The sequence below is a fragment of the Echiichthys vipera genome (assembly GCF_963691815.1).
Source record: "Echiichthys vipera genome assembly, chromosome: 3".
In the NCBI taxonomy this organism is placed as follows: Eukaryota; Metazoa; Chordata; class Actinopteri; order Perciformes; family Trachinidae; genus Echiichthys; species Echiichthys vipera.
The window spans coordinates 20,977,101-20,988,845 of NC_139828.1; the positions used below are offsets into that span (position 1 = coordinate 20,977,101).

General features: G+C 42.4%; 1 protein-coding gene across 1 annotated transcript in view; it reads left to right on the forward strand.

The window, feature by feature from the left end:
• The window catches only part of adamts10 (ADAM metallopeptidase with thrombospondin type 1 motif, 10), a 45,912-nt gene extending 34,630 nt beyond the window's left edge, over positions 1-11,282 (forward strand). Inside the window, exons 18-26 of the mRNA XM_083911528.1 lie at positions 2,439-2,562; positions 5,979-6,059; positions 6,626-6,789; positions 6,881-7,007; positions 7,942-8,071; positions 8,536-8,740; positions 9,522-9,698; positions 9,807-9,972; positions 10,665-11,282. Coding sequence (XP_083767654.1) covers positions 2,439-2,562; positions 5,979-6,059; positions 6,626-6,789; positions 6,881-7,007; positions 7,942-8,071; positions 8,536-8,740; positions 9,522-9,698; positions 9,807-9,972; positions 10,665-10,774 — 1,284 coding nt within the window. The 3' untranslated portion in view covers positions 10,775-11,282. The remainder of the gene's footprint in view (positions 1-2,438; positions 2,563-5,978; positions 6,060-6,625; positions 6,790-6,880; positions 7,008-7,941; positions 8,072-8,535; positions 8,741-9,521; positions 9,699-9,806; positions 9,973-10,664) is intronic.
• The last annotated feature ends 463 nt before the right edge of the window (positions 11,283-11,745 follow it).

Consider the following 11,745-nt stretch of genomic DNA (forward strand, 5'->3'; position numbering starts at 1 on the left):
AGAAAACGTGAGCGTGTCCAGCTTGTTGTTCTGAAAAAGATTTTATTTTTTAGCTCCCTTCTCCTGCCTCTTTACCCCCCATGATGTTGCTTTATTTCGAGTGTCTCAGAGGTTAGGTAGACTGAGGAGCTGAGGGAGGCTGAACTCATCCAGAAAGAGGATTTTGTTTATCAACATCTCTCTGTTCTCTCCTCCTCCACCTCTCCTGTTTTCCCCTTTTGCTCTGCTCTGCTCTGCTCCGGAGGAACTCAGTGACCCTCCAGCTCAGCTGTTAGTCTGTCTGCACTACAGACAGGCTTTCATTCACTGCGGTCTTATTATCGCTCTCTCTTTTTCTCTTTCCATCTACATCCATTCCTCTCATTTTCTCTCAATTTCCCTCCTGTGTTTCTCTTTCTTTTTATCCTTTTTTTTTCTTCTTGCGACTCACTGTGGAGAAACCTCTTTCTCTTGTTTGCAGCCTCATGCTGGTTTCAGTTCTAAGATTGAGGTCTAACAATGAAACAGAAGAAGAGAGGGAGAAGTGTTGGAGTTAGAAAAAGGACCTGGGAACAGATGATCCAGTTGATCACAACATGCCGCTGCAGACGAAAGGCATGTCTGTCAGAGCCCCTTTTAACCCGGGCTCTCTTGGACAAAATATATATAGGTGCCACAGTTTTCAGGTGCAGTCAGCTCCTGGTCTGCACCTGTTTCTAAATCTCCAGACGCATCCTGCAAGTGAAGGAGAGCTCATAACTGAAGTTCAGAGGTGGGATTTATATGAGATCACTATGCTCGGAAAATAAATGATAATATAGTGCGTTTACATGCACAGCAGTAACCGAAGTATGGCCTTACCCCAGTTAAGTGGAAAACCAGGTTATTGCAGTTCTCTCCGTATACATGAGCAGGGAAGAATGGGAAGAACAATGGGAGTAGGTATACCTCCGGTACAGTAGGTGGCGCTCCGCACACAAACAACTAGTCAAAATCCAGCTCCTTCTTCCAGTTGATCTTTATTAACATCACAACAACTGTTGCTGCGTTTCAATAATGGTTCAACATGCCCTCAATCCAATAGTCTGAAAAACTGTAGGTAACTTGGTGAGATGGACCCTCTGAGGGTTGAGTGATCGAGTGAACAACAATGGTCACTCCAGAGGTGGATATCACCCACAATGCATTGCAATTATGTATTTGGTGGAAGAGAATACATCCATGGGTAGGTGGCAGTAATGTACATAAAAGTCTGCGATTGCTCACCACTAAAGAACAATAGGCATAAATAAAGCAACCTTTTATTATCATAACTAACTATCTGACAGGCTTTTCAGTTTCAGTTTTCTATAAATAATAAGCTTATTGGACAACTTTTCAACAGAATTACGACAGAAACAGGTCTTCTTGGTAGTAATGTTACTTGCCAGGGCAAAGTCCCCTTTAAAGATGTTGTTGCTGTTGTTTTTTGGGGCCGTTGCTTCCTGATCTGTTCAATTACAGAGTCAAAAACCACTGCTGCACAGTGGGGAGGGGCATTTAAATTATAACCCCAGAGCCTGCGCAGATGCGAAACCTCATTTTACTCTGGTTACGATGTATACATGTATGAATACTCCTATTACTAAATTAGTTATCTAGGTTTGTTAACCGGAGTATGACAACTCATGGCACTGCAACTGGTGAAGGGGGGGGGGGGCAGTGGAGACGGTGCTGATGTCAATGCTGAGGTAAAAACTAAGCCAAACACACACTTGAATTTTAAAGGTCTAGCTGCAGACATCGGATGAACCTTTCGTTCTGCAATGTGCCATCTCTCACTTCTCCTGATATTTTAGCACTGCAAACAGTGCTTTTTATTTATTCTGTATTGTTCTATTGGTCCCACTGGACTCTGCAAAACACTGTGTGTATGTAGACACAAGAGGCCTCCTGCCAGTCTGGATCTAAATCATTTTAACATTTAATAACTCACCACTACCCATAATATAAAGTCACCAGATAACCATGGGGTGAATCACAGTTTCAACTCTGGATTTAGTTTTGAGCTGCGATCTAATCAGTGTAAAAGTAATAATAAACTTAAGCCTCATTATCCCTCTCTACAATAAGCAACTGCCATATGAATATATGAGACTGAGAGCAGTTGCTATTCATTCTCTACACTTGTGTTTAGGTTTGGTTCAGTCTTAAAGAGTTTGAGTAAAACCACCTGCTTCACTCATCATGAAACTTATTTATGTCGACAGCTATGAGTTTAGCAACCTAAGAGCATTATGTCTGCACAGGATCAGAAAACACATCTGGACTTACCATCAGATATTTCTGTGTTTTGGAAAAGCGGTCTGGAAGACATTAGAGGTAATCCCTCAGCCCGGCCTCTGACACCTCTCGGCTTACTGACTTTGCCCCTTGACCCTGAGTGACCCTGCAGCTCACTCGTTTCTCTCTTCTCGCAGCACGTAGGCTGTGATCGAATCCTCGGCTCGGACGTCCGCGAGGACCGCTGCCGGATCTGTGGGGGTGACGGTAGCAGGTGTGTGTCCGTGGAGGGACTCTTCAACGACTCGCTGCCTGAAGGAGGTACAGAACTAAAATACTCAAGCACTAGTCATCTCATCAATTATTTTGGGAGCTGCTGCCACACAGACATCTGCAAATATACTGTAGATTAAGATGATTCCATTGGCAGGGGGAGAAGAGCAGTTTAAAATGTATTTGGAACTATTTCTGCTCTTCTGAGAATCAGATTTGGTTAACGTGAGGCATTTACCATGAGAAGTTTATCAACATAATTGCACTGTTGTCCTAAAATGTGCACATGCAATATTTGGATTCTGATGCTCTGGACTCAGAATGCATCTTGGAAAGCTGCCTGGCAATGCGAGTTAGGATACCCCAGACATTTAAAGTGTATTGCATAATTGTCTGTTCACATGCAAACTCCTGCCGCAGCAGAATACTTTTACAGTTATTTATTTGATGAAGCCAACAAAACTCCACGACGCTGGAGGAGAAACATATATTTCAGCACCTGCTCTACTTATAGATAAATTATGTGTACATTCAACAGTTGAGACTTAATGCACCACAGAGCTTAAAGTTGGCATTAGAGGTAGTAACAATCACTAGTCCTATCCATCACTGTGTCTATATTTAACCTTTTTTTAATGATCATAGGGGACACATTTTTATTGTTATGTTATCATGTAATATTACGATGTCAAAGAATTTGTCTATAGTCTTATTGGAAGACATTGTCAGTTCATCAGTCTGTCAATATAGTCTTTGTAAAGGTTTGACACAAATATATAATTGTGTATCATCTGCATACAAATGAAACCATATATAATGTCTAATAATTACATGACAAAGGGGAAGCATATATGAAAAGAATAGGTCCCAAAATCGACCCTTGAGGTACACCACAAGTATGTTTTGTAGACTAGGCAATTAAGCTTCCAAGTTAAGTAGACATAAGACTGTCAGAGAGATTTAAACCACTCAAGAACCAAGTCGCTTACTTCAACATGATTATTGAGCCGTTATGATCAACATGATCAAATGCAGCCATAAGATCAAGCATGATAGTGATTCTGTGACTCTTAAGTGGAGGTCGTTTGGCTCACATTTGGACTTATAAATAAAGGTCCACATATCTTTAAGAAGTAGAAAAACTCCTCAGCACATAAGTAAGCACAAATAAATATACACATATACATACCATATGCTGTAAATGTATATATATAGTTATCTCTCAGCCACCTAGGGACACGTGGCAGACCGATTTAGGTGAGGTCCGACCAGTGTGGCTTGAGGTCCAGCTGCTTTTGGATCTATTCTAGGTTACATTTCTCCCCGCAACACCAACTTCAGAGTTTCTCACCCAACTGTCAACACCACTCACCCCCTTCTAGGATTCCTCAGAGGGGACGCACCCTGAGCAGGCAGCTGTGCTCTTCACCACAGTGACCAGGCCAGCCTGTCAACCCCAGCTGAGGTCTCAACTACCCTCAAAATATCTGACATTATTGTTGGCCTAAATCTGTTAGTAAAGCTGAAGTCAAAGTGGAGGTTGTTTGGTCATGTGTTTTGTGATCTGGAGATGGTATCCATGGTCAGTGCTATTATTAAAGGGGTACTGGAATGATTTAGTGTTGCACTTCCATAAAGTTAGGGGAATTGCGAGAAACCAATTTAAATTATAATTATTATTACAAAAGCAATGTAGCAGAGGTTGAGAATTCCTAGACTTTTATTTCCTGGTATGGGTTAAACTAAAAAATAGTGCTGGCTCCTACAATTTCCATCATACAACTAAAATTAGTTTGTAATTCAGGCTTTAAAAACGTGTGTTTCCAAGCCTAAGCAGAGACACCAGCATTAGAGTTAGTGACAAATGAACCGATCGTCATGTGAAAAAACTGTGTTCCTTGAATGACCTGTAGTCCCAGCTTGCATTGTAGTACAGGTACTTGGTCACCACCACTGCAAGCAAAAATCAACTTCTCACATATAGACATCTCAACATACATGACGCATCTCTTTGGGTCTTTTGTGCACCATATGGTCAAAAGTCTTTTGAATGCTGAAAATCCTGCATCTAATTATTTAATACCTCATTCCAAAACAATAGGTATTAATGTGGTACTATAACAGGGTCTGTGAAGGTTTTCCACAAGATTTTGGAACCTGGCTGCCGAGATTTGTTCCCATTCATCCGTAAGAGCATTAGTGAAGTCTGGCACTGATTCATCCCAGAGGTGCTAGATAGGGTTGAAGTCAGGGTTCAAGGTACGTAGACAGTAGTGTCTTTTACATACTTTTGGCCAAATAATTTACAATTCCTAAATGCTTTTGTTGCCAGTAAAAACTAAAGTGACTGACTTTACTTGAGTTTACACTCCCAACCTGTCAAAAGTCCTAAAAGTCTGAACTCCCTTGACTTGGTCATAGCAGTACAGCCTGGTCTCATCTCTAACATGAATTAAACTCAAGGGCCAGGATTGGAAGCTTATTCTGGACGCAGAGAGATTTATGACCATTAGAATCACTTAGTCATGTCTATAACAAGCTTTTGATCCCTCTGATTGCCTAAAGTCTTTAGCCAGCATCTCTCTGTTAAAGTGATTTAAGTATGGTCTGGGATTAAGCCAGACCATTGAACCTACACCGTAAAACAGGGGATGACTAGTGGAGTTCCTTACATCCCAGAAAGGTGAAAGATGAGGTTTCTTGAGATGCTGTGTTATTTGATCATTACTCTGCGCTCACAGCGTAGATGCAATAATGTCCCTTTAAGTCTACTTCCGCCAGCCTGTGGCTCTGGAAGGCGGCGAGGGCTTCCTGAAGGTTTACAGCTCCTTTGTTCTCTGTTTACCACACAGGTCACTGATTGTTAACAGGAGAACACAAACACACTTTTATCACATAGTTGTTCTCCCTGTGTTTGTCTCTGAGGCCAGAAATCCTCAAACTCTGTCACTTTAATCTTCCACGGCTCCGTCTAGAACTCTGAGGGTCAGTCCCACCTCACAGAGCTCCACAGAGAGGTCACGAGCCAAACCTCTCCTCTCCTCTTGTGGTCAAAGCGCTGGAAGGAATTATTTAATTCCTTCATTTTGTTTTTTGTTTTTTATTCCTTCTTCCTCTAGTGAGGCTGAAATTATTTAAAGGGCTGCAGTGGCTGGACAGCAGAGCAGAAAAAAGCAGAGCAAAGTGGGATGAGCGTTAAAAGAAAGAGGACAAGAGACCAAAACAGATGGCTAGGACTGGGGAGAAGAATAAGAGAAGCCGGCTCTTGGCTCAGTTCTCGCCTTCTAGCAAAGAGCCGAGCAGCTGAGGCCGACTGCCCAGGAATGCAGCTGGAATCCGAAGCCTCTGCTCAGTCCATCGGCATCCCACAGAGCTAAACACTGCTTATGCATCGCCCCCTTCGACCCCCTAGTGAATAAACCTCCTTCACCTTGCTTCAATTTTTTGGACTTTGTGTGTCACAGGTTATGAAGAAGTGGTCAGAATTCCCAAAGGATCAGTGTTCATCCACATACAAGAGCTCAACATCTCCCTCAACTACCTTGGTAAGATCATATTCAAATGTGTGTCATATGTCATGGTTATTAGTTAAAGAAATATGAACTCTGTGGCAGGAACCACAAAGCTGTTACTGTACCGCATATACAAATATGTGTGCGCTAGCGCACGCGTGTGTGTGTGGTGTTTTTATGCCTCCGTGTAAACTGCTGTTTGACTAGTTGGCAGAGGCAAAAAAAACTGCATGGTGGTAATTCTAGTTGTATGATTAGATAAAATAAATCTTTATTGGTCCCGATGGAAATTATTATGCAGCAGTTGCAAGAAATATAGAGAGACTTTTGTATTAGAGCTATTACTTGACTAACAAAAACTGCTGGGTCTTCTGTCCTTATAGTAAAGTAGTTGTCTTTGCATAGTTTCATAAGTTTAAATTCCACTGACTTAACACACTGCAAGCTAACAATGTCCACCAACATGTAGCTGAGACAGTTTTAGAGCTGTTGGATGGTGTATTTTTTCTAACTTTTGATGAAGGATAATGGTTCCTGCTTCCAGTATTTGTTTCTGCTACAAAAGCCTAAATACTTCCCCCCTCTTCTCTGTGTCCCAGTGCTCAAGAGTAAAGGGGACCAGTACTTTATCAATGGGAAGCTGACCATTGACACGCCGCGCAGGTTCGACGTGGCCGGTACCGTCTTCCACTACAGACGGCCCACTGACGGACCAGAGACTCTTGAAGCTCTGGGGCCAACAAACATAACCCTGATTGTCATGGTAAGAATGGAAAGCCCCAAAACTAAAGAAATAGTCACCACCGAAAAAGTTTCACCATCATGCAGTCTTAAAGATTTGGTTGTATGTCTAGGTGCTGGTGCGGGAGGAGAACCCAGGGATCCACTATCGCTTCAACCCCCCACTGAACAGGGAACCTATGACCGGTTTTGCCTGGCACTACAACTCCTGGTCACGCTGCTCAGCTCTCTGCGCTGGAGGTAGAAACACACACACACACGCACACGTAATGGTTTACCTTGTGGGGGACAAGGTTTGGTTTTTTTAGACTGACGTCCATGCAACATGTTTGAACCAACTTACACAGGCCACATGTCACATAAAGGTTAAGGATTATATGACTGAAACATCTATTTGGTAAACTTTTTCATGGGACTGGAGTGTTTGTGGAGTCCATGCTGAAGCATTTGAGCAGTTCACAGGCTCTGAGGCTTTGGAGATATCACACATCTCCCTTTTCCTCTCTGGCCCTGTGAATTAATGATCCGTGTTGCCTTACATGATAAGAGCTAAATTTCCCCTCTGAGAAATAACTCCTTTCATTTATAATGCGGAGGGGAGGATGTGAATGTGGGTGGTGAACATTAAAACAGGCTGCGTCTGTTGTTTTATGAAATAATGTCTGAAATAGAGTCATCTGTGGACTCAACAGATGTTTTTTTTTGTATATGTAGATGCAGCGGCGTCTCTCACTGCAGCTCTAGAAGGACGTTTTAATGTTGTCACCTTATTATGAATGGCAGCGTTACATCATCACCAGGGGAACCCTGTCTGAAGCTGAAATTCCATTGAAAATCATAGATACCACACTGTTTGTTACATATTTGTCATGTTTTGTCCATGAACTTGTCTGTGATATACATTTTTTAAACATCTGGCTAGGGACAACAGAAGAAAATGGCTCATTTACAGACACTAAATTGTTATTGCTCTGTTGAGCAATAATGAGCAATAAATAAGAATGCAAAAGTTAAATATGAGACATTGTATCTCCCCTTCGATACTTTGTACCGAACATAATTTAGGAGATACAAGTTTATTACAGCTGCCAGTTAACTGTGAAAAATGGTTTAAACTCCTTTTCAAAATGTCACAAGAATACAAGTGTTCATATGCATTATTACCTGTGGTCAGGTGTGCAGACACAGCAGGTGGTGTGTAGGAAGCAGGCGGATCATTCAGTCGTCTACAACCACTTCTGTGACAAGAAGAACAAACCCAAAGAGAAGAGAAGAAACTGCAACACTGAGCCGTGCTCCCCATCGTAAGTAGTCTCTTATTGATGAGTTTGTTCATGTGGAATGCAAATTAATTTATTGATGATTATGCACCTTTGCTTTAAACTTATTCTTTACTTCTCCAGATACCATTTTTGCGTTTTGATAGTTTTAGTTATGCTAGTTTGTTATGGCTTGTGTTGGCTTTCTGTTGTCTGACATACCATTAAACTGACAGCACTTTGAACTTTCCTAACTCATTTTTCGCATTTATTCATTACAAATTGTCATCATACTCATTCGTATTTACTTTTTTGTGACATATATGCTTATGTGTATATTTTAAATGTTATGATGTCTATGTATGTGCACTGCGTTTACTAATTTTGAACATGTGCATTTGGGCTTCCCTATTCCTACCTGTGATTCCTGTTTGTGTGTCCATACTATATTGTGTTTATTTAATGCAAATGAGGAAATTAAAAACAAAAAGGCCCCTCTCTGCCGCTAGGTGGTGGACAGGAGAGTGGTCGGAATGCAGCCGCAGCTGTAACGGTGGCCTGCGGACACGGGCAGTGTTATGTAAAAGGAGGATCTCCGTGCTGGAGGAGAAGGTCCTGGACGACTCAGCCTGTACAGCCCCTCGCCCTTCTGTCACCGAGCCCTGCAACAACCACAGCTGCCCGCCCGAGTGGCTGGCCCTGGACTGGTCAGAGGTAGGCAGACGTCGGAGAAAGTCTCCCACCATGCATGTGGTTTGTGTTTTCTAGTAAACTTGTGGCTGAATTTTAACCAATACTTGAGTTTTTCTGCAGAATTCCTCTCAGATGAAGCAACACTGTAGTTTATTTTCCAGTTGAACCTAAGAAACCCAAATGCCTGCCAGGAGAAAGTGAGAGAACCTTCACCATGAAATACACAACAGGCACAGAGCAGACAAATAAATCACAATGAGCATGTTGTTGTAGTCATGAATACGTACTGTTACACTTGTCATGTGGGAATCCCCTGACCTGTTTTTAATTCTGACCCTTAATTCGAGGAGTCTGTAGGCGTTTCAGGGAGTCTCATGTCCATGCAGTCAACTATACTTTTCCCTTTTCTTATGTTCCTTAACTACGACAGGCCATGAAAACCCCATCTTCTCGTATCACACTTTGTTCCTGGAGCTAAACCCTGTTCTCACAGTTCAGGGTGAATTAAAACCAAATTAAATGGTGTCAGAAGCACTGCAGTGCTCAACTTTTCTCTAACGTCTTGTGTAATGTAGCGAGGGCACACACTGAAGAGGAATTATGTCCAGCTGATTTACAGGAACTAAGCAGGTTCTTGACTTTGTTTTTTATACAGCTGCTGCCCTCTGCTGAGTGGATTAAGAGTTCTTTTTGCTTGCTCATGACCGCAGTGACCCCCTGCTGCACCCTCCCATCGCTTCCCATCTCCCTGCCCTGATGTTTTTTTCTCCCTTTTTTTCTTCATCTCCTGCTCTGTCTGCAGTGTACGCCCAGCTGTGGTCCTGGTTACAGGCACCGCGTGGTCTTGTGTAAGAGCGGGGAGAGCGGTGACAACCTTCCAGAGTCCAAGTGCCCCAAACATGGACGACCCACCTCCAGGGTGCGCTGTAACCTGCAGCGCTGCCCTCCCCCTCAGTGGGTGACGGGTCCCTGGGGAGAGGTAAGACAGGCGTTTGGTTTATTCTTAGTCCAATTAGTGGTTATAGTGGGACATTCACATGAAACTTAGTTTCCATTTTGTACTTAAATACCGTCCCCAATGTCTTAGTGTTCTGCCAGGTGTGGTCTGGGTCAGGAAATGCGTTCGGTGCAGTGTCTGACCCCAGCCGGTCAGTCGTCCAATGAGTGTCTGGAGCATCAGCGGCCAGCAGCCATGCAGCAGTGCAAGAGCAAATGTGACCTCAGTCTGCCCATCAGTACGGACAACCCTGAAGGTCAGAGGTCAAATCATTGCTCCATAGAAAAAACATTTAAGAAGGATTTCCCCACTTAGAGTTTGAAGTTGAACAAAATGTCATGCTAATTAAGAGTTAGATTTTAAAATTCACAGATTTGATTTTTGTCGCAGTTTGGCACTTTATTTTGAACCGGATGTCATCAAATCAAATTTAACTTAAAAATGTCCAATGCTACACTCAACTGTAGTGAATATAGAAGTCTGAGCTGCCGATGTAGCTTGTGAAAGGTATATGTGTAATCGGATATCAGTGACTCATTCATTCGTCAGCCTTTTTTTTTGTTTAAAGTAATAAACACACATTTTAATGTTTATATACAAATTAATATGTTTTGTGACCCAACTCTTACTACATACATATCAGTTTACAGTGTATGTATACAGGCTCATGCAGAATGAGCCAACTTTTTTTTTAAATCGCATTCCACATATAAACAAAATGTCATATCTGATTTTCTCAAGTATCAAGAAGTTAATTAATTAACTATTTAATCCACAGGCCAAATGCCGGGAGGATTTATGTCATTCCATACAAGTCGTATAAGTCTGAACAATAAAGGTGCATAAACGTGATAATACTCTTGCTACTTTGATTGAAATCCTGCACTGTTTCTAAAAAGATCCTTATAATGCATTAACTGAGCTGTTTCATGTGCATCTTCCCTGCAGAGTGTAAAGATGTGAACACTGTGGCCTACTGCCCCCTGGTGCTCAGGTTCAAGTTCTGCAGCCGGCCATATTTCAGACAAATGTGCTGCAAGACCTGCCAGGGACACTGACCTGGACACTGTGAAGCTCACAGCATCCAAACTCTGGGTCCTGTACACACTCACAGTAAGCCTGAAACCCTCCCACTGAGCCTTGTAACAGCAGCCCTCACACTACCTCTATCAGAGGAGTGTGAGTGAGATCTAACTGGGACGCTGTCGGACTGACACCTGGTCCCGTTACTGTTAAAGAGGGACCTTGTTTTTCCAGACAGAATCCAGCGCAAACCAGACGCCTCTCCGGGCCGAGCTGGGCCAAAACAGCCTGAGTTTTACATTCCACTGGAGGGAGCGCTGCTGAAAGCTGGAGAGACAGAGAGAGGGAGAGTCACTCCCCTTCATCGTCTGTCTCTCTAGTGATCCCTCTGTTGTAATATTTTGGTGCTACTATATTTCTCTTTGGCCGCAGGACTGGTCGCAGTACTCTCTTAAAAACCTGTATGTCAACAGGTGAGTTTAAAAACAGGTAACAGGTTCAGTTTTTTTTTTTTAAATCCACTTTGTAAAGAAAATGATTTTTCAGATATCTTCGCCCATGAAAAGGAATATCTTATGCTATAAAATGAAAGATCTGTTTCTATGTTATCTAATAGTTATTGTTATTGTTACTTGACCACATTGTTTTATGCCATTGCTTCGTTCCATATCGACATATTCATCGAGTCCTCGCTGTTATTCAGCTGAAGTATGAGCAGAGTTTGATTTGCACAAAACGTCAGCAGTCAGAGGACTTGAGTATTTTATGTTTGTTTTTGTTTTTTTATTTGACTTGATGACTCTGTGGAAGCTATACATGTCTCACTGCAGTGAACCTGTCGTAGTCTTGCCAGTTTGGTTAGTTAGCTTAAACACTATCACCTCCACGGTAAAACAGAGCTTCATACTGCACAGGAAGCACAGAGACAGACAGGACGTTATTTTGTGGCCGCCGACTATGGCAGCTGGTTCATAAAGTCTTAAAAAAGGAACTTTTTAACAGCTCA